Source organism: Trachinotus anak, unplaced genomic scaffold, assembly GCF_046630095.1.
Source record: "Trachinotus anak isolate AG129_WGS33_773 ecotype Australia unplaced genomic scaffold, CSIRO_AGI_Tana_v1 ptg000033l, whole genome shotgun sequence".
Classification (NCBI taxonomy): domain Eukaryota; kingdom Metazoa; phylum Chordata; class Actinopteri; order Carangiformes; family Carangidae; genus Trachinotus; species Trachinotus anak.
In genome coordinates this window covers 5,129,632-5,153,398 of record NW_027273884.1, presented here as the reverse complement: position 1 = coordinate 5,153,398, position 23,767 = coordinate 5,129,632, and the positions used below count along the sequence as shown (strand labels likewise).

The following is a 23,767-nucleotide window of genomic DNA, read 5'->3' as shown; positions in this document are numbered from 1 at the left end:
CTACCTCATGGTCAACTCCCATGTCTGCCCTCATCACTGAGTTGTTTACCTTTTCATTTGGAAATGATGTTAGAACTTGTCGACACCCACTGACCGTCAGTACTGTCCACTGCTGCGTGATGTAGGTAGTGATGTAGTGAGCGATCACATTCAAAAGGGGTTCAGCAATGCAGAGCAGATGGCAAACAGGGAGAGGCATCAGAGTAAAAGACTGTTTTGATCATAGGGTTACGGGTGTAGCGTGTTTGAGGCTAACTAGTTTGTATGATGTCTGTGTCTAAATGTGTTTTCACCTGTTCTGAATGGCAACACTTGCAGCTGGTGTGAAAAGCTTGAAGTCATAGTCCTATTATGGCTGCATTCACTGTTTTCCCATCTCTCCACAATTTCTGTGTCTTTGTGGCCTCAATGCAGTGAAACATACTAATGGGGTTAAGGCTGTGCACTTAGAGTCCAGAGCTGAGTCTATCCCTTTAGGCATTCATGGTGTTGCATTTGGCTGTGTGTAACAGTGAATAGTGGCAGAAGTTTAAGTTTGTAGAGAATGAATACCGATAGCTTGAGAAAGAGGTTTAACTCTCACATGCTTGCTCACCCCTGCACCCTTTTCCAATTGCCGCTGACGTAAGTGTCAGATTGTTGGCTGTAGGAAGTTACAAAAATTGTCAAACACAACAGAGACATTCATTTCAGACGCTGTCTGTGGATTTGACAAACACTTGATTTGAAGCCTGTTGATGTTTTAAAGGCAGAAACATGCTTCTCCAGGCTGAATATAGGCCAGTGCTTATGGAGGTTGTGTGTATCATACTTATATCCATCCATTACTATATGTTCACGGGGGGGCTGGAATCAATCCCAGCTGACATTGGGCGAGGGCGGGGTACACCTTGGACAGGATGCCAGTATATCACAGGGCTGACACTAGTTAACCTAATGTGCATATCTTTGCACCATGGGAGGAAGCTGGAGAGAACCCACGTAGACACAGCTAGAACATGCAAACTGTCCGGGGTTTGAACCCAGAACCTTCTTGCTGTGAGGCTAAACGCTGTGCCACCGTGATGCCCAGGATCATTCTTGTCTCTGTTTTTTTGTCCCTGTATATAACTTGTTTGATGTCTACGATTTTTTTCTTCTAAGCTTCAAAATCACATCTGGTCTGTCAAAACTCATTCCTCCAGATGACACACCCACAAATGAATAGTAGTATGTAATGTAGTTTCCTTGATGTTCATTTTGTTTAAATACATCCTGGAAGTGTCCCATCATTCCTGTCTTAAAATGTGAAAGGTCAACAGAGAGCTGAATACATTCTTGTGATCACATGCCCAGCTATTGGTCATTTCCTGTCCACTACAGCTAACTGAGCACGCAACAAAAAGTAGTTCCTTCAGTTTAGAGATGTCAAGGCAAAGAAGAAACAGCATTGGCAAAATGTGAAAACTGTTTATTTACAATTGTCACTTTCTGTATATAGAAGACAAATGTTGAATGAAACGTCTTAAGCTTTACTGGGAATTTTGGAATGAAAATGAAAGTTTTGGTCCATATAGCAGCTACTATATCTCTGCTTTAAATAAAAAGGCCACAAAGTCCTTCGCCCCTGCTTTGGCAGCGATGTTTTGCAAAGTAACATTGATCTAAATGCTGCAGACTTTGTCACAGAAATGACAAATTCATCGTGTTAACATAATCCTGAAAAAAGTATCATAGTATAAACAGTATAAACATGATCATGTATGTGCACTTTAGAATTACATGCATTTTTAAACCATATCCTCCTGCAGTCCTGGGGGTTCCAGACCCCATCTTAAGATTAAAAAAAATCAGTCTTTTATCTCTTCTTCTCTGGCCACTGCTCTCCTCTGCTGTCTTTGGTGATGCATGTAGCATGTGGCATCAGACCAGTCAAACCATACATGTTTCGTCACATTCAGCCCTGTGAGTTATCTTGCATGCACTAATCCACATCGGTCATATTGAAATCTAAACTAAATTAATATTTCAGGGGAGGCCTGAGGTTAAAACACCGTTGTAATTGCCATTATACTCTTTTGAATTAGCACTTGGTTGATGCAGTCCTCGCAGCAGTATAGCTGCCATAGTGATACAGCGATTGACACTGTGATGCTGGAGCAGTTACAGGCTAATCAAACTCTCCTCTTCCACCTGTGGCTCCTCAGTGTCAACTGCTGCTGTGTCAGCTGGAAGGAAGATTTCTGCAGGTGGAGATGGGGGTGGGTCAGTGGGGCAGCTGCGGCCGGGCTGGTTGATGGGTTGGTCGATAGGGTGATAGACAAAACAGTAGACTCCAGGTTGGCAGCTGTTCTTAACACTGAGGGCCAGCTCTGTAGAGGCCAGGGGCTGGTGAACCCCATCCATATACACACTGAGTATGTAGGAGTCTGGAGGAGAGAAACAAGCAGGCATGGCATTACCTGGAGAATAATGATAGTAATAGCATAGTGATCATATAATAGTAGTGCCACAGCAATACTACCCCATACAAAGAACAAGTTCTACACAGCAGCAAACTCAAACTCAATCACTTCTTAAATATCACTGTTTCTATAGTACCAGCAGAACCATTACTGATCATGTAAACAGTCATTTTGATACCAAGCACTAACCTAACAGAGACTGCAACAGGAAGGTTTTCTGTTTCATGTTTGTGTGTTGGTTACTGAGCTGGAGTCGGGATGTGGTTAGCCTAGCTGAGCATGAAGAGTGGAAACAGGGGAAACCTCTAGTCCGGCTCTCTCAAAATATGCCCACAAGCCCACTAATTAAACTAGTTTTATTTGTACACTTGTGGCTTTAGCAGAAGCTATGTGGTGTAACTATTTCTTGATGAACGATGGTCTGTCAGTTCATCTGTGCAGTGTTTCGTGCTGTAGCAACGTTCACTGTACAACCTCACTGTAACGATTAGCCCCTGCACACAGTAGCTGTGCCCCACTGTTCTTTGTCAAGAAATAGTTCCATCATTTAACTTTAACTGAAACCACAAATTCTCATTTTCATATCTCTATTTATGTACAGATTAAATATACACTCTATACAGTCAAGCTCATACTACTATACATAAAATTGTTAAAGATGTTGTTAGCTTCGACCTGTTCTGCTGATCATTTATCAATTCCTCATTATAGTCATATCTAGTTTATTTTTATTCCAGTGTATTTTATTCTGTTTTTTCTAACAGTATTTTTAATGTTTTTAATTAATTTTTAATTAATGGTTGGATACATAATTTTCATTACCTTTGCTTGTTTCTTAAATAACTGAAGAGGTACTGAACAGGTGTTATACATCAGGATCAGTTTACTTGTCATAGGAATTACTACTCAGCTTATGAAAAGAGTTCTACACTGTGTTCTGTGGCTCTGGGGCAGATTTGTCATGTCTGGATCACTGTTGATAAAACCTGTTTAAAATAAAGTCCCACAACTTTATGGAAGATTAAATTGATGGAGTATCCCTTTGAAATCCTTTAAATTTGAGAGTAGTACTATAAAAATATGGTCATTTTGTATAAGATCAAGAACTGAATAAAACCAATAATAGTATGAAAACCCAAAGTTGTTGTCCAGACGTTCACCTTGTTCAAAGCGTGAAGCACACTGCTCTGCCAGCTGCTCGATTGTTGTGGTGGGCAGGACACCCAGAGTTTTTGGGTTGGCTCCAATCTCAGGACAGCACACTGTCAGAAAGTCCTATACAGCAGACACACAAAGCGTTTACACAAAGAGAACTGTAGGGACACATCTCAGCTTGTTTCACTATGTCTGTGTGAGTGTTCACAGTCACTGTGATGTTTTTCCGTTTTCAAATAGAAACACATTAAACAACTATCAATGTGTTTTTTGCATGTAGGCTAATTGTTAATAGATATTGTATTTTAATCATATTGTGTTTGAGCCATAGAACATACCATGACTGGCAGAACTGAATGCAAATCATCAATGTCTCTTTCACGCTAACCATTCCAAAACACACATTGTTGATAATGTGTGTGTGTGTGTGTGTGTGTGTGTGTGTGTGTGTGTGTGTGTGTGTGTGTGTCTACCCGAACAGATCCTTGGGCCATGCGCTCCTGGTTGAGTGTACGTCGTCTCTCCCAGCGGTGGATGGAGTCCTGAACCTCTCTGCTAAGCTGCCGTGTTGCTGACCTCTGCTGGTCAAAAGACTTAATGTGCTCCAGGGCCCCGTAGGTGGTGGTCAGGTAATAGGAACCTACAAGACATACATGTGCATCATCAATCATGTAATAAACAGATTCACGTGTGTTGACAGAAAAAATGTTTTTACCAGTAAGTATTTACTGAGGTAAAAATCTTTCAGTCTATACACAGAGGGGTCTATGTCCGAGATCACTTTCCAGATTCTGGATACGTTTCTCAAAAAAAGGTTCCAATATCAGTATCAGTGAACAATGACTCACAAACAAGGTTCAGATTGAGCCAGACTGACGGTTATGTGTTGTCAAGCAAGAGAAAACAGTTCTGAAATGCAAAATAATAGAATTTTAATCATGTGATCAATTAACTATTGAAATTCAACGATTAATTGATTAAAAATTAATTGTTTGACAGCCCTAATACATATATATATATATATATATATATATATATCGTTGTGTGTGTGTGTGTGTGTGTGTGTGTGTGTGAGACTATATACACATACAGTGTATGTGTTTTTACCTTCTCCTATTGTTAGTGATGGGTCCATCAACTCCATCATATATTCAACATCCAGCAGCAAGGCAGACAGATTGGATCTCGCCAGGACGTACATCATTACAGGCAGGAAGTCATCAGCACCATGGGCCCGCCCTAAACACACGCACGCACGCACGCACGTACGCACGCACGCACGCACGCACGCACACACACACACACACACACACACACACACAAATATATTATTATTCTGTCATTCCAGAGAAGAACCAAATGTAACAATACAGAAAAATGGCACACCGGAGTTTCCTTTATTTCCCAAGATTCTCTTGAGTCAGTTGACATCATCATTAGGTGACGGATTGAATGAATGGCGGGAAGGATTTACTGCAATTGGCAGATTAGCACTGGAAACCTATTTTGTTCTATGCCTGTGTATAGAACATGCTGGGAACCAGATCAGATCAGGCAGCCACAGTTACCACAAGCCCCCAGCAACAGCACTGACTTTGCCACATTTGAAATTGCAGTTTACGTGGCAAAAAAGCCCAAATAGCCTGTTTCTCATAGACAACCATTATAGAAGAAACAGCTGTAGAACCAATAAATGAATGGTTTGGTCTAATATTATCACAATTTGAACTGTTCGGTCCAATAACTATTAAATTGTTGTAGGGTGTCAACAAGAGGTTAGGGTCACTGCCAGAGAATGACTCTAATGCTCATGCTCCTGGAGAGCTAACGTGTGTTTACTTCTTGTTTAACTTTTGTGATAAAAGTGTCATTTGAACAGCACTAGGGGTCACAGGTTAAAGGACTGTTCGGGGCTCTGACCTGGAGAGCTAACAGACATGGAATCATAAATGATCTTGCAGGCCTTCAGCAGCAGCTCGATCTTTTTCTGAGGAGAATACTCCAGATGGAGGTTGTTCAGTTTGATGCTGATCTTCTCCATCGCCGAGGCCTCGGGGACAGCAGTGGTCACTCCCAGTGCTGTGGTGGTGCTTCCTAGGACAGCAGACTGACACAACAATACACACAGCATCAACATCACAGCTGCTACTGCTACTACTAGTATGAGTATAAATGTACCGTGTGTAGTCTCTTGCAGCTGTAGTGCACTTGTAGTGTTGGTAATCATTTCACAGCCACCTTTACCTGGTTGGTATTACCAATGCAAAAGTGCTCATCTTGTACCTGGTTCTGTGTCAGTTGTTTCAGGCTGTTGTCGCTGGTGTGCAGTTTCTCCAGTCTCTGGTAAATTGGTTCCCTCAGTGGCTTCAGTACACTTTTACACAGAGCACCTTCCACTATGTTCTCTGCATAGACACACACATGGACACACACATAGACACACACATGGACACACACATAGATACACACATGGACACACACATGGACACACACATAGACACACACATGCATAAAGTGTAAAAGGCTAAACGCTACTGTATGGCCTAATGCAGGGATAATTGATCATCAATGGATTGGATTCTATTAGATTGTGCATTGTGGTGGAGGGGCTCAGATCCTCTCTTCTGATTGGCTGACTGACCTGTTGTTACTAGAGCTCCAGAGAGAAGCCTGAGAGAGGAGATGTAAAACTGCACTGAGATCATTTTTAGTTCTTAAAACTACAAATACATCTACTACATCTCAAGCAATTGTAGTATTGCACTCTCATGATACTGTGGGGCTCACAAGCAACAGATTGAAATCGAAGCAGCAGGGGCCAAGATATCTGGAGTTTTAGTCCGTTGTATGTGTCAAGCTCCAAAAATGCAGGATCCTGCATTTCCCATAATGCAACACAATACTATCTTTTCATTATATTGCAATGCCTGGTAAATGCCTGTATAATTAAAATTCCACACTCCCAGTTCGTTATACAGTCTGTTTGTAAATGTGTAGGTTCTAAACCCAAACTGAGATATTCTGTCAGAGTTTACGAAGCTCCACACCCACAGAAGACATTATACAGCTGTTTTTCTAGGCTTACCAGTAAGACAGAAACAAGTCAAATTTCTAAAGAAACAGTTTTACAAACTTCCCCATAGAGAGTAGCTGGTTCCACATGAGTTCAACAGAAAAAAATGAGTAACACATAGTAAATAAATCATTACCTAGTTTGTCTTGTACATACTGATGCTGTGGCTCCAGCATTGCTTGCAGCTCTGCACTCTGCAGAAGGTAACTCTTCAGCTGAGTCATCATCTGTCTGATCTCCTGTAACAGCTCAGTGGAGGAGGAGTGGTTCGACATGGTCTCCAAGGTGAAAGCACGATGCTCTTTTACCTAAAGTATAAAAGCTAAACTTGATTCCATTTGAATTTCTCCATTTGAATCTCAGATTTTTGGTTGATGTTGTTGAAATAAATTTAAAATCCAAAACAGATGAGGATCTTTCTTCCTCAATATACTCACCAGGTTACCAAAGTAGGTCAGTGGGTCCCTGGCCATCTCTACTATGCGCTGTGTGAGGCGTCGGTCATGGCTGATGAGGCTGGTGATGACGGTGGACAGGCGGTGGCGGGCTCGGTCCAAAATAACAGTTGTGGGGGTTCTCTTCACTGGTGCCTTGGGGTTACGGCTCTCTGCAGGGCGACTGGAAAGATATATTTCTTGAGTTTGTCTTAAATGTCATTTACATTGACTAGTTAGCCTCTCCACCTGAGTGTTTGATTTAGTGTCCTTGTGACATATGACGCTTTGAAACTTTCTGTAAACCATGAGTCACATAGTTTTGATTATTTAAACTCAAGACAAAGTTTCTTTCTTTGATATTAATAAACCACGAGCAACCTTCTACATTCTGATACTTCAGAAGCCTAATCTACATGTACTTGACAATGTTGCAGATTTGTCGGATGCATATTCATGCTCTGCATCTCCAATTCTGCCACATCCCAAAGGCGTTCCACTGGATTCCGATCTGGTGACTGGGGAGGCCAACTCGTTGTCATGTCCATGAAAGAAGTTTGAGACAACTTTTGCTTTGTGACATAGTGGATTAATCTGTGGCCACAAAGGGATGAATATGGTCAGCAACAATACTCAGATAGACTGTGGCATTCAAACCTTGATTGTTGGTGGTAATGGGCCCAAAGCCAGCCAAGAAAACTTTCCTCACACCATTACACCACCAGCCTGAACTGCTGATACAGGACAGGTTGGGTCCATAGAGTAAATTGTGACCCTACCACCAGCTGCCTCAGCAGAAGTCAAGGCTACATTTTTGCACTCTTCAATTGTCCAGCTTTTGTGAGCTTATGCCCACTGCAGCTGTCTTCTGTTGGTGTGGAACAGAAGTGGAATCTGATGTGGTTTTCTGCTGTTGTAGCTGATCTGCCTGACGGTACCACATGTTGCTCATTCTGATGCTTTGCTGCTCACCTCAGTGGTAAAGAGCAGTTATCTGACCTAGTCTGGCCATTTTCCTCCCTTTCAACAAAACGTTTCAGTCTGCAGATCTGTTGCACTCTGGATGTTTGTTGGTTCTTTTGTTTGCTTGTTTATTTGTCAACAGGAATTATACAAAAAGCACTGAACCAATGTGGGCCAAACTTTGTGAAGCAATGGGGCACAGGTTAGGATATCTTGGTTAAAGAGGCAGATCCAGGAATTTTAATCCCTTTTTCATAAATTTTTCAGGAAATCATACATGGATTTTATGACTTGTTATGTTTCATGACAAATAAATCATTTATGTTATCAGACTACTTCCTTTTTAACTTTATTTTTCCATCATAAGAGCTAGACACGTACGTGTAGGATTGTTTGGCCTTGACGGAGGTATGTGCTCTGCTGAGTGCCATTCTAGTTGTTTTTGCCACCATTTTATGTAAACTCTATAGAGACAGTTGTGTGTGAAAATCCCAGGAGATCAGTAGTGTTATGAATACTCACACCTGCCTGTCTCGCACCAACAGTCATGCCACGGTCACTGAGATCTCATTTTTTTCCCCATTCTGTTTGGTGTGAACATGAACTGAAGCTCCTGACCTATATCTGCATGATTTTATGCATTGCACTGCTGCCATACGATTGGCTGATCATGAAGCAGGTGTGCAGGTGTCCCTAATAAAGTGTATATCTATTTAGAAGTATATTCTATATATAGAACACAGTTTGGACCTAATAAGTGTGGTGTGGTGTGGGGAAAACGCCACACCACACTTTTATCTTACACAAGGGCAAAGAGGGCAAAGCCTACTGTGATGCTGTAAATACATTTTTTACTACTATTATGACTTTTATCAATTTGATTTACTATGAGAGAAAGATGTGTCTTCTGTTTACTACATGGATATTTTAATTGGAAAACTTTTTCAGTTCAACATCTTTCCACTTTGTAGTTTTACATCTTTAATAACTGTAAGTTTGGAAATGCATGTTTGTTGTATGTGTTAAGAAGGCTGAGACTATGTGCTTTGTCATACACTGGTTCAATTAATATAATTTGTTTGTTGATGTGAGATGGGGATTTTTTTGTAATGCATAAATAAATAATTTATGTAATGCTTGAATTAGATGCCTAGAAAACTGTCTTTAGAATCTTTATCATGATACCATTGTTAATGCAGGCAATGTCTTATGATTAAGCACCATTAAAGGGGACCTTAACTGATCGTACAATGTTTAAAGTCTGTTTGCATGTGTTGGGAAGTATTAGCTCATATGCAAAAGAGGTTGTTTAAAGCTTTTTTGTGGCTCCAGAGGGAGCTGTGTGAAATGTTTGAAAGTGAAAGATATCTTGAAGTGAGCTCACCAGACCTCTAGCCTGCTCCCCTCCTCTCTGCTTGAAGTGATCTTCTGAAGGCCACACCAGCCACTGCTACCAGCATACTAGTGTAATATACGTAAGGCTTTGACCAAATTGTTGACAGTCCAAATTGCATTGTGAGTGATTTGGCTGCCATGTTTCGACATTGAAGGAGAATCTGTGCAATACAATGTGTGCTGCACATTTTAACTGTCTACCTTCATTCTGACAATATTAGCCTATGGTTGCAGAGCAATGTGGTGGATTACTCTTTTAAAACTACAACACTTTAAAACACTTTGATGAAGCCAGCTCAAGATTTATGTCCAGTACACAAGAAATCCCAAAAGTATTTTATCATAATTAGCTTTCCTCTGGTGGGAGTTTCAGGCCACAAAATATGTTAGAATGACTTGCAATCTGTCTTGCTCAACAGATAAACACTTCTGATTGAACAACATGGCTTTTCCTCTGGTTCCAGCCTCATGATAAACATCCTTTTGCCCAACTAATAGTAAGGATCTAAGTCTTTCTTAAACCTTCAAAAGAATCTGGTGAAGCTAAATAGGTGTGTTTCTACTGTGTAGGGGGGATGTAGGAGAACTGATCTTGACCCTACAGTTTACGCTGTGATCAGTATAAGCAGTGTATATTTAGCTGCTCTAGAGTGACTTCCCTCTCATCGAGGAGACATTTTTTCTCTGCTTGCATTAAATTTGGTACACCACAAGTGGCTGTTCCGGTACCCCTCTTCCTCTTAATGCACTATATGTGCATCATGGTCACATGATTTATAAAAACAAGACTTCATTACAGTGCTACACACTGGTTATACTCAGACCTGTTAGTGCAGTATACCACAACAACACCTCAATAGCTAGTCTGCATGAATAGTTGGATTATGTTGGATGTTACATACTGAAGAAGATAAATCCTGCAAATCATTTTTAAAGCATAGGTTTGTCTTGTGGTTATGCTCTATATATGGACACTACACATGAACTGACTTTCTATGTGCACCGTGAGCAGTGTGGTTTTTAGCACTTACAAGGTTTGGAGAAAGGACCAAAGTTGAGAACACCTATATTCTGTGAGCTGAGAAGATTGAACTATCCTTTAGCATGGAGTTAAACACAGTTTTGTTGTTATCACTGACATGAACAAATTGCTATTCATGCATGACTCATGTGGATGCTGGTGCATCCTGGAACATGCAGCTTTAGCATCAGTCTTTTAGTGTGATAACATGTATATAGATCAAGTGCATGTTTGAAACCATGCCAATGCTCCCCATAAAACAGAGCTCCTACTTCTTCACCTCTTTCCGCCCACAGAGAATGACGCACAGGAGGTTTGTGTATGGAAGACGACAGTCTGAGAAAACAAACCTCTTTCTGATCACTTTTCCATTTAGAGTTGTGATTTGAAGCATTTATTGGTTCCAGTCCTCTGTTGTAAACCAGATAAATCAGACTCCAAACTCTGACTGAGATCTCAGAAAACCAGTTTCTTTTATAAATAATAGAACTTCATGTATTGGAATGTTTTGTGCATGATAATACTGTTAAGGTTTGGTGAATTATATGGTGTTTATATTGCTCTTTGTTGTACTTTCTGGGATCCCTCTATATCCCCGGATTGCAGGTAAAAACAACATCATGTAAATTGCTCTGCATAATGCAGGTTGCTTGTTTGCACAATGGTTTCTAAAGAGAAAGGTACCTTGTGAGTGTTGACGTGGCCAAGCGACAAGGGAAAGTGGCAGAGTCAATGTTGCGCAATTTGTTTGCCTCCAGTGGGCCTTCACCATGAAACCATATGCAACACAGAAGCTCTGAGACCACACAAAGGAAGAAGAAGAAGAAGGGAGAGTGACGCTGACCACATGAACAAGCCAGCCACCTGACAACATCCATCATTTTTCCAAACCTGTTTAGATGAGGCCACGCCCACTTCTGCATGACTTAAGCCACGACAGAGCAACCAGAGCCCCACTCCTAACCCTAACCAATAAGGAATTAGGTGAGTTTTAATCTTGTCAACTATACCAACACTTTGCCTCTCTAACCAGGTAATCAAGACCTACTTGTGGTTTTGCTCCTGTTCCTGGTTCGCCTCTCCTTCTTCCTCTGTGCTGCTGGTGGAGCAGGAGTCAGGATCAGTTGCCAGCACAGCGCCCCCCTGTGGCGAGTACAACGACACATCTGGCCTCCGTGCTGGTGAGGGAGGGGGTGGGGCTCTCATCCCAGCACTCTGATTCGCTAATCCTCCTCCAGCCTGGTTGGGGCTCACAGTTGCGTCTGGGGAACATGGTTTCCTCCTTGGTGGAGGGACTGGACGGGACGGTTTCTTTACTAATGACGGACACTGGGAACTGGATTTTTGTTTGTCCTCCTCTTTATCCAGTTTCACGTCTTTTTCCTCCTTCTCATCCTCTTTCTCTCTCTTTTCTCTGTCCTTCTTAATCTCCTCCTCTTGATCTTGGCTACTGTCCTCTTGTTCCACCTCCTCACCCAGCAGACCTGATTTTCTTCCCATTTTCTCCTCTCCACTGTCTCCTCCCCCCTTTTTCTTTGCAGGATTTTGTCCCTTTTCTCTCTCTGTCCCCTGTCCTACCTCTTGGTCAGTGCTCTTCCTGGAGGAGGTGCGTCGGAGAGGAGCAGGAGGCAGAGGGGGAGCTGCTCGGCTCTGCAGCGGGGCAGGAGGCCTTGACGGAGAAGGTGATGTTGACATTGACTTCCTCTCTTCTCTCTCCCCTCCTCCTCCCTTTCCTTCCTCTTTTCTCGCAGCTGCTGGAGTTACAGAAGATGAAGTGTGAGACAAGGGGGGAGAGGAGAAGAGGAGGCCCATCCCAGACCCTGAGCCCAGGCTGGGGGGTCGTGGTGGGGGGCGCTTGTATTTAATTTCCTGGTTGGGCATGGTCTTAGTCTGACCTTTGGCCTCTGGGCTCACCTTCTGTGGGGCTTCTCCATTCTGCAGGGAGGAGGTGATGCTTTGATTGGTGATGGTGTCAAGTTTGGAAATAGAGGAGTGGTTCAGGTCTTTGTTGGGGCACTCTTCTACAGTGACTGGGTTGACATACAAATACAGACTGTTGTGATTGTGATCCAAAGCCAGGTCCTGGTTTTTTGCCTGCTGATTCAGATTGGATGTCCAGAAATCTGCAACACAACACATGCAGACAGTATTTGTAAAAGTTGCTTTGTGCTCATTTATCAGATCACTTATTAGCTTTATAATTTTGTCCCACATCATGTTATGATTCTTTAATTGCTGAGCGTGAATGTTCATGTTGAAAAGAGCAGTTTTACAAAGAAATTCTGACCACAGCTTTCAACCACAAGCTGTGAACTTCATGAGAACTGAGAATCAATAAGTGAACCTTGTGTAAAGAGGTTTTTTTGTCTTATTCAACATGATTACATGAATATTTCAACAATTTTGTCAGAGTTAGATTTAAAAAAAAGCTGTGAGGGACTATTTCTTGGTTGGGTGCAGTGACTGAGGTGGGATTTTGCTGTTACTGTCGGGCTGCCAGGCAAACAGGAAGTCATTCTGCCTGGCAATCAAATAATCCTGCACATAACGTTCCATTAAAACACATATTTACATATTAAAGAAACAAAATATATCAAGTTAATTAGTGAGCTGTAGATGTGCTGGTAGACAAATTTTGTTACCTTTGGACAGGCAAAATGACTGTTTCCAGTCCTTATGCTAAGCTAAGCTAATATTCTCCTATAGCCTCATATTTAACAGGAAATATGAGAAAAGTCACGATATTGGGATATATAAGTACTATTCTAATTCAAATACATACATATACGGTATATTAATTATTTTACAATACCTAAGAACTTTGTAATATATATGAGGACCTTTAAATGTGACATGATACATACATTATAAATTGTATATACAGTATATTCCAGATAGTCATGTTGTGTTCATGCTATTATCTTTTTTAAATAGCTTTTCTCAGTGCTTAATGTTTTTCATATTCACAGTTTTTCAAAATGTACATTCATTCTGTGCCTGGATGTTTTTTTTATACATGTTGTTATTCATACATAAATTCTAAATTTCCCTTTAAGCATCTCTGTTAAGTAGTGTTACTGATGCAATTCCTTTAATCGTCTTTCATTGCTGTATTCAGTTCTTTGCTTCAGCAATTACTCAGTTTCAGTGCACTTGTGATGTAGATGTATCTACCTGCACCCATAGCAGAGATGACCTCCAGCTCCTCACCCTTCGTTGCTGTGATAATGGCCCGGGGTAACCTCAGTGGGATGGTCAGGATGTCCCTGGTTGGGGAATTCAATTAGTAAGTGGAGAGTTTTAATGTTATGACCAAACACAATATTCTGTTATTGTGGCTTTTGTGCGTGGCTTCCTTTGTGTTTTGTGTAGATGTGTACTGCTTGTATAGATGTATGCATGTATGTATGTTTATTTACTGAGTGTATATGTATGTTTATGAATGTTTAATGTATATGCATATTTTGAGTGTTAACATGCATGTGTCTGTACATGTGTATGCACAATGACAAGAGCCTTTGGAGGGAGCAGGTGTTCTGCTTTCAGTAGTCGTGGAATGTGGTCTGATCTTTATCTAAGTCACAAGTATAGACAAACACAATGTGCTTAAGCTAATAAGACACAGTTCAACAGTTCTAATCTTTTGTGTCTTTATTGTAAAGACCTATTATATTTTCACAGTGCTGGTAGAAACAGTAAGTGAACCCTTGGATTTGATAACTGGCTGAACCTCCTTCGGCAGCTATAACTTCAAACAGACACTTCCAGTAGCTGCTGATCAGACCTGCACAATGTTTGGGAGGAAATTTGGACTGTTCTCCCTACAAACCTGCTGCAGCTCAGGAACACTCTCAGGATGTCTGGTGTAAACAGCTCTTTTGAGGTCTTTCCATAGCATCTCTACTGGGACTCGGACTCTCTGGGCCATTTCAAAAGGTGGATTTTCTTTGAAGTCATTCTGTAGATGTACTTTGATGTTTAGAGTCATTGGCCTGTTGCATCACTGTTGAAGCAGGTGGAGTCACCCTGACATTATCCTGCAAGAGACCTTGATAAGGGATTCATTTTCTGCTCTGGTGGCAAGTTGTCCAGACCCAGAGGCGGCAAATCCCCAAATCATGATGAGCTGCTGTGCTTTTCCACTTTGGAAAAGTGGAAATACATCTTGATATACACTGCCCCTTTATATACATAGTGAGCATTGTTCTTCAAAAACAAGTCAACAATCACTGCCCCGGTAGTGCAGTGGAGCGTCAAAGTGCTCTTTTGCAAACTGGGGGCACACAGTGATGTGTTTCTGGGGAGCAGCCACCTCCTGCATGCTCTGCGTATGGTGGACTCATGTAGAGAGATGTTCAGCAGCTCCAGTGATTCCTTTAAGACTTTAATTGTTACTCATTAAGATTTGGGAATCTTAGCTGGGCACCCATTTCAAGTGACAGTATCTACAGGAATAAATCATCTTCATTACAGTTCTTCATTTGTCTGACTGGACTGTTGAATATCTAAATTCTCTGAAATAACTTCATAACCCTTCAGCTTTATGAAAATCACCAGTTCCCGATTGTAAGTCTCCTGAGATCTCTCTTTTTGTGAGGCATGCTTCACATCAGCATAAGTTCCTCGAGAATATCCAACTCAAACTCCTCTCTCCAATTAGCTTCTGTTGATGCCAACAGCTGAGGTGTTCACATACTTTTTCCAGCTACACTGTGAATATTTGATGTTACTTTTTCTTGTTATTTTTCTACACAGGTCATGTTCTTATTTGTGCACACATGCGATAGCATGATATTGTCTTTTGTACGTCTATTTTGTATGTACTGTATGTATGTGCTACATGTAGCTACGTGTGTGTATGTACAGTATGATTTACCTGCTGGCACAGTAGAACGAGAGCAGTTTGAAGATGTCATCAAAAACCAGAGAGGAGCCATCTAAGTGGATAACTGCGACAGGAAACAGTTTCAGAATGAATCAGTAAGTGCTCTGTCATGGTATGATTAACATGTTATCTTTCCACTGTCTGAAGCTTTAACAGTAACTCTCAGAAGCAAAAGCTGCACCAGTATGTAACACATACATGTCTTGTGTTGCTTGACCATCAGACTGTGTACAAGCGGAGCCCCCTGTTCAGCCGGCAGGCGTACCACCAGCATTATTCCCTTCTCCTCTGTGCTGTGAACAAGGAAGACCTGCAAATGTCAGCATGAGTGGTTAAGGTCAGAATGAAAAACAGATACAGTGAAACGCTGTATCAGGTTTTAAAAATACAGTTTGTACACAAACAGCATGCAACAACACAAACATAAATTCCTCATTACCAACAATTTCTAAATTATTCTAGCAACAGGAAAACCAATACACCAACTGTCATAGTCTCAATTAAACTTCAACCAATGTGGGTTTTAAAAGCTGATTCTAATGTTTTTGTGCTGTAGCTGCCAATATTAAGTGATTATATCTGGTAACACTTTAATTTACAAGGCTCACATTTTCCTATAATTTCCTATAGAGAAAATGATATAACTGTAAATTCATAGGAGAGAGAACAGAACAAACTTCATTGTCCAGCTGACGCAGGAAGATTGTCTTTGGTCTCACCAAGGGAAATAAAAATAAAATAAAAAAATAAAATTAAACATATCCACATGCTACCTCACATCACATTAACAACAGAGATCTCACACAAAATCTAATCCAAAAATATCTGCCCCAGGCCCCCACCCCCAAAGATAAACAGATCCCAGAGTGTAGGGGACCCTAAGCTTGTTGATTACTTTAATCACATTTGGAATAAACAAGTCTTTTGCCGTGGGTATCCCACAGCGTTGCCCCCTGGGGAGCAGCTCAGACTCAGGGTGGAGGGGGTCTGTTTTGTTGTTGATGATTGTTAGAGCTTTCCTGTGCACAGCACAGTGATGTAGAGGTCATCTAACAGCTTTTGTTGGCAGCCTACCATATTTCCTGCTGTCTTAACAGTCCTGGTGAGCTTGTTTTATTTACTACGGTCAAGTGCTGATACCAGACAAACATTAAAAACAAGGATGCTCTCTATCATGCTGGCATACACTTTATCCATGAAGCCAAGACTGACCCCAGACCACCTCAGTTTCCCATTTAAAAACAGTCTCTGACTGGCTTTCTTATTTAATATCAACATTGTCTGTGAAACTCAGTTTGACATCTCTGTGCTCAAGGATACAGTTGAAAGTTTCCTCTGTTTAGTTACACAGTAGTGATGATAGGAGTGGCTCTGTTTGGTTTAAAATAAATTCCTTTGTGTTTCCAACATTAATCGACAATGACTTACATGACTATTGTAGCTTGGAAACCTGAGTAAACTAATCAGAGGAATCAATGTTTTTATATAAAAGACCCATTAAAGCCATTTCATCACTCATTGTCTCCACTCATTTATTCAGGTTTTTCCTTTAATTTGTCAGCTGTCTGTAGGTCTACTGTGCATTAAAGAAACATAACATTATATTGTTTTGATGATTTCCATCTGATAAAGTTATCAGTACCAATATCTCAGTCTTTTTTTTCAAGGGATATATCTAATATTGTGTTGACAATGTCAGACATGCAATAAAATAAAAAGAACAGATTGATGCATGTGGAGATTTGTAGTGTTTTGGACATAATAATCAGAATCAGAAAAGCCTCATTGATCCCCACAGGGGAATTGCTTAATAAACATATAGTAAGTGAATAGAACAAATGTACAAATGCAAATGGTGCATGCAAATTTTTAACATTTGTATATCCCTGGAGAATGCAGTGTGGTTTGCTATGAGATGTAAATCTACCATCCCTTGGGGAATGTCCATTTAGCAGGTATATGGATTAATGTTACCGTTTAGGCTTATTGTGGTTTGAAATAATAGTTATTAAAATTGTTACTTTAACTTCCCTAACACCTTGAGGGAAGAGGCTATCACAGATCATCCTGGTAGAGGAGGCCATGAAGCTCTGGTATCACCTGCTGGATGGTAGGAAAGGTGAGGAGGGTGTAACTTCACAATGCTAAGAGCCATGAGGGGGCACCGTGCTGCCCCGTGTGTTGTACGGAGGGAAGAGAAGTTCTGATGGTATTTTCTGCTGTTTTCACTGTCTGTTCTAAGGTCTTACAGTCAGATGTTGTAGTTTTCATACCAAACAGTGGTGCAGTTGGTCAGAATACTCTGAATGATGCCTCTGTAGAACATGGTGAGGACAGGTGGAGGGAGGCTCACTTCATTCAGTTGATGTAGGAAATAGAGATGCTACTTTGCTTTCTTGGAGAGTCCTATCACATGTGAGGGCCAGGGGAGGTCTCTTGTGATCCAGACTAAACTTTGTACTGCTGACCCACAGTCAGGTGTTGTGGGATGGGTCAATGAATAGCATTCTGACAAAAGTGTTCTTCCTTTCCAGGTGGGATAGGGCTTAGTGTCCTCATTGGAGTAGTTCGAGTGTTAAGCAAATTAGAGGGAATCACTCAGCCAGCACAAGGGAGAGTTCTTAGGCACGTCTGAACACGTGGGGATGCTTGGGCCAGCAAGACATTTGCCAGCAGTTCAGTGTATTCCTGGGATTTTGTCTGGTCCTGCTGCTTTGTTAGGGTCGACCCTGGGAACACATGCAGAATCTGGTCATCTGTGGAGAGACAGCCTGAACACTCAGCCTGTCAAATCAGCACATCTGGGAGGGGGACATCACTGTCACTAGTCTGTGATACAAGCTGGATGCCCATCCGCAATTGTGTGTGTCTCCACCTAAAAAAATGGCTGTTGATTCTTCCGTTGCTTCTTTGATACCATGTAACAGCGTAGTTCTTCCTGCAATGAGGGCTGAATGAGGTGTCTCAGATCCTCAGCAACCCTTGAAACTCTGCAGTCCGCCATGGCTTGTACTTATGGTATCCGTGACCGTGACATCATCAATACACTTACTGATGTAGGCTGTCACAGTCGGTATGTATCCCTTCAGATCAATCACTCCAGTCGGTGCTTTCGAAGCAGTGCTGCAGGGCTCAGACAGTACCCTGTGGGCAGACTGCTTCTGGAGTCATTTAAAGAAGTGAGATTTTTAATATTTAGACTGCAGCGTATCATCCACTCTGCTGAGAAGGTGATTGGCTGCAATCTACTATCCCTCCAGGACCTGTACGCCTCAAGGACTCTGAGGCGTGCAGGGAAGATTGTAGCTGACTCCTCCCACCCTGGACACAGACTCTTTGAGTCACTCCCCTCTGGCAGGAGGCTGCGGTCCTTCAGGACCAAAACCTCTCGCCACAAAAATAGCTTCTTCCCATCTGCTATTAGCCTTATCAACAAGGCTAGAGAGCCCCACTGTTGCTGATCCCCCCGATCCTCAATTGCACCAATCACCAGAACAAATTCCTTGTATGTGGAAACATTCTTGGCAATAAAACCAATTCTGATTCTGATACTGCACCTGAACGCGTCCTCTATAGATACACATGGAGCACTCAAGTTTTCCTGTGACAGTCATGAGACTGGTATCAATCTTTTCATCTGAGTCTTAGAAAGTTGATTCTCCAGAACTATTCTGGGTCCTATCTGTTAGGGACATTTCTTATAAACTGAGCTACTAAACCTAAATAGGTGTTTCAGAACTTTGTCTGCATTTTCTCTATAATTAGTGTCACTTTCAGGAAACCTCCACAGACATTATCAGGGAAATATGGAAACGTAAAATAAAGTGTTACCCAACAAGTTTTAATTTGACAGTTTTCAGGCAAAAGAGCCTTAATATTTGAAATGATTTTGTTGTGTCATTTCATAAAATTAGAAAGCTTTTACAGCATTATAGGACTCTTGCTACCACTGACGTATCGTTATACAAAATAAAGCCTCCCAGCTGATTGCCATAAGGCTGAGAGAGCTATCATTTTAAACTCTAATTCAAAGATTGGAGGTGGAAACAGTGTGTAGAGGTGTGCATGTCTCACCCCAGCCGCCTCTTTCTCCATTATACTAATGGTTTGGTCTTGACTGAGTCCTTTGGGCTGCCATACCGAGGTGCTCCCAACCAGGCGATCTATAAGACTCAGCAATGGAGGAGCTGGAGAGAATGGTGGGGTAGCAGGGGGAGGTGGAGGGGGTGCTGAGGTGGAGGATGAGAATGTAGGAGATAATGGAGGAGGAGACGGAGGACAAGGTGTAAAAGAGGGAGCAAGATCAGAGGAGACAGGTGACTGGAGAGAGGGCAGGAGAGTAGGAGAGGCTGGAATAGGGGAGAGAGGAGGAGGAAGAGATGGTGGAGGATGGCTGGAGGAGAGAGGTGGAGGGACAGAGGGAGGAGGGAGATTGGAGGAGAGAGGTGGAGGAGGTTTAGAGACAGGAGGAAGAGGAGGAGGGAGGGATGGAGGAGTGGATGGAGGGAGAGGAGGTCGAGAGGGGAGCTGAGTGGACTTTGCTGCAGGAGCCAATGGCTTGGGTCGACATGGGCGGGCTGGAAGGTGTGATGGCAGCGAAGGTGGAGAGAGGGGAGACGATGAGGGGACAGATGGAGTTTCGAGTGCTCCTGTCAGAGGGGTTGTGTGGCTGTAAAGAAAAGACAGGCTAAAGGTCAGGTCAGGAATGGAAACATGCCGAGGACGTGTTTATATCTTGACTCAGCTTCAGTTTGATCCTGAAACAAACATCTGGTCTCTGGAATCTTTTTTTTTGTGGTTGCATAAACACTGACTACAGTTGAAGTTAACTTTGTTTACTGGATGAGATTTGTGACACATGTCCTGTTTCATCACTGTGGTAATTGAAACTTGCTGAGAAGTTTAACAGCCACGAGTTTGCTTTGGGGAATCTGTTAAATTGTTTTGCACTAACAGAGGCAGCTTCATGGCTCTGCTTTTTATTTTCCTATTGTCAATTAACCTTATGAAAAGACTCAAACCAAGTGTTAATTTAACTCCTAGTTCTAAGCAAGTCATTAATTTTTTTTATCACTTAGGAGAACAAGTTGTGAACACAACACTGACCTGCTAGCTTTTTTAATTGTTATGGTGGAAATGTTAGCAAACAGCTTGCAATTATTCTCCTTTGTCTGTCTGATCTTTCGAGCCATTTGCTGCAGTATGAGTCCCACTATAGCTAGACACTGTCTACTGTCTACTTTGCCATCAGATGGCAGAGGAACACCGCTCTTCTGTTCTGGTGGTTTCACTTTAAATAGTTCAGGGATATGACCACACAGTCTATATTTGTTTGATGTCAAAGCCATTTCAACCAAGGGCAACCAGCACTAAATTAAATACTATAGTGTGTTGATATTAACGCTCTTTACTTCTGTTGAAATGCTGTTTTGGCAGTTGGTACAATGTACAGGCTTTTAATGAGAACACCATGCAACCACATCCGAACTTTTTCACTTAAAATCAGTGGCTTCCAGTATTAGTTACACTGCTTACTTCCCTGATTGTAAGCTTAAATTAGCTAGCTAACACAAACAGCAGTTGATGGTTTTCAAGTTTTCTGTTGTAAACTTTGCAACTTTGTGTTGCATCACAAGTCAAATGCCATGGTATGCTGCTTATGCACTCTGTACTTCTGCTTTATACTGAAAACTGAGGTTTGTGTTTGAGCAAGAGAAAAAAATACTCCCTTACCGTGGGAAACCACCACAGTCAGATCCATGATCCATTTCAGACCCTAACAGCCAGCAGCTAATCACTTTTAATATAGGACAGTAATGAATTGAATTTTTATTGTCTTGATACCTTAAGCTACGTGAACCTGTATCAACAGTGTGCTTTTAAATTGACCACAGGTCTGCCAGAGGCATTAAAGGGTCAGCTCATCCAAAAATAGAAAACTCCATCCCTTCTGTTACTGCCTCCACCCCAATTCACTGTCTCTATTCTCAGGATAATCCAAAGACCATTTTTCATTGCCTCGACCAGTACAAACAAGTTTCATTGACCTCCATTTTTTTGGAGTCGTGGCAGAAATCTTAGGGACAGACGTCTCAAAACCTGAACAAATAAAACAAACACTAACTACATGGATAGATAACACAAGAGGGAAATGGGATAATGTGTTTTTGTAATTTGGGTGAACTGACTATTAAAAAATTTCATTAAAATAATAGATATATGGGTTACTTTAACCACTGAGTTCCTTTTGTTTAAAATATATCCTATAAAAAACATTTTTTTTTTTAAATCCTATAAAATTGAAGAAATCCCACGACTACATAACAAACACCCAAAGTCCTGTTTGAGCCAAACACGCCATATGAAAGGGATGGAATAAGTGTTAGATCAGCTAAATTTTAGAGCTGGGATAACAATAGAAATTGCAGTTGTCAGTAAAACATTCAGCACAGACATCCTGGAACGTATTTTGCTTGAAAAATATCTTCATTTGGAAACACCAGGCATTCATATTTACTATGAAGGTATTATATACCACAATTCACAGATAAATCTTGTTATTTTTACTCCACTACATATATTTATAAGGGTTTAGTTGCTAGTTACTTTACAGATTAAGATTTTACAATTGAAATGATGAGCTGGTAAAATATGATGCTTTTTTGTGAATTAAACTTCTCAAAAGTATCTAAAATTGTTCAAATTGGCTCCACCACTGCCAGCATTAACAGTAAAATTGTACTTGCCCATAAATTAATAAATCATTAATAATACTGATACTTGATACTTTTAGTGCATTTTGCTGATATTAATTTAATATTATTACTCAAGTAAGATTTATTAATGAACAACCTTTACTTGAAACAGTATTGATGCTGTACAGGATCTCAATAGTTCACCCACCACTTGATCTGACATGACAAATCAAGAGTTCGTCACAACCTATCATTTGTTTTGTATTTGATAACCTTGTCCTTAAAGGTGGAGATACTGTAAAATGAAACAAAATGGAACTGAAAAAAAAGGTTGAAAGGTTGTACAGTTTCAGCATGGTAACTGACACCAAGTTCAATCAAGATCAACATGTAAGAGCGGCACCAGATAAAAGGATCCTAAGTAACATTTTACCTCGGCACCATCACTGAAACTAATTCTAAAGTTTAAACAGCAAAGGTTGAAATATTCCTCTGTCCTTAACTCTTGGCTGTGTACATTCAACATCAAACATGCTTTCAAATTCCCAGACGCCCTGTAACAGTCCAGCCTTTTTAAACGCTCAGTGACAACTTTCAACCATTTGCATTCCTCCACACAATTGGGATCAAACAAACACCAAACAAAAGCATTTCTGTAACAAACCGAAAATAGATTATTCTATTTTCTCTTGCAATACATATTTTAGAAATTAGATTTGCTGAGACAACATGAAATCAGGGTATTCCAAAAACTCCAAGAAGCCAATGACCTATATATTTGTGAGTGAGTCATCACATCTGTTTTTCCTGCTCTGGCTCTCGGACTTTCAACCCCCAACTCCCTCCCACCTCCATGACAGTTACAATGTTCTAATGCCTCAACAGAATACAGTTCCTCCACCTTATTTTCACTCAGCTATATTGTCACAGACCCCTCACAAACTCACCCAGCGTCCTGGGAAGCAAGGCTGGCTTCCATCATATTTCCACAGATTGAGTGTTCGACTGCTCTCTGTCACTCTCTCAGCTCCATCTGCAGACTCCGCCTCCCCTGTGCCCCCCTTTTTCTTCCTCTTGCTGATCTGAGCGGGAGTGAATAAGGAAAAACTAAAACGCAAAGGGAAAATGTTTGTCTCTGTGTCTACCCTCCCCTCTGTTTCTGCCTCAACTTCCTGAGCTGGTCGTTAGGCAGGAAGAAACAGAGCACTTGGTCAGACTTCCCCTACTCTCTGTCTTTTTTGTCTTTGAGAGAACTTCTGCCTCCTGCTGTAAGACTTTCTTATCATACAGTGAATTCTCCTGTCCAAGTAGTGTTATTCTTTTTTGAGCAGTTAACTAACTTACTTACTTGATCAAACCTTCTATCTTTTGCTATTTTTTTCCAAACAGTTACACACCATTAATTCTCAAAATGTCTGAGAAATATGACCCTGCTGAGATGCCGTATGGCCTAAACATTCAGCAGATGCTCTTTTATCCTCCTCCTTCTTCCCTCCCCTCTAGTTTTAAAGATTTCCAGATGCTGCCCCATTCAAGCCGTGGAATGTGCAAATTCATGTTTCCTGCAAGCTTCACTCTGTCTTGACCCCCCTCCATTTTTCCTCTTCACTTCCTGCCTCATCTCACCTCCCCCTTCTTGCATGTCACTGGGGTTTTCTCTTTCACCAGAAACCAGTAGATTATTGTTTGGGTTGAACTGAAA

At 41.3% G+C, this 23,767-nt stretch overlaps 1 protein-coding gene across 1 annotated transcript; it reads right to left on the bottom strand.

The window, feature by feature from the left end:
- Positions 1 to 1,429: 1,429 nt before the first annotated feature.
- On the bottom strand, positions 1,430 to 23,226 carry rin3 (Ras and Rab interactor 3). Its single transcript, XM_071471284.1, has 14 exons — positions 23,013 to 23,226; positions 19,445 to 20,039; positions 15,569 to 15,680; positions 15,362 to 15,434; positions 13,660 to 13,751; positions 11,534 to 12,608; positions 7,110 to 7,290; positions 6,809 to 6,980; positions 5,883 to 6,004; positions 5,520 to 5,706; positions 4,707 to 4,838; positions 4,073 to 4,239; positions 3,605 to 3,719; positions 1,430 to 2,408 (listed from the first exon to the last, which is right to left on the bottom strand). Exons 1-14 carry the CDS (start codon positions 23,045 to 23,047, stop codon positions 2,143 to 2,145), a joined length of 3,324 nt encoding a protein of 1,107 aa, XP_071327385.1. The 5' UTR covers positions 23,048 to 23,226; the 3' UTR covers positions 1,430 to 2,142.
- Positions 23,227 to 23,767: the final 541 nt, after the last annotated feature.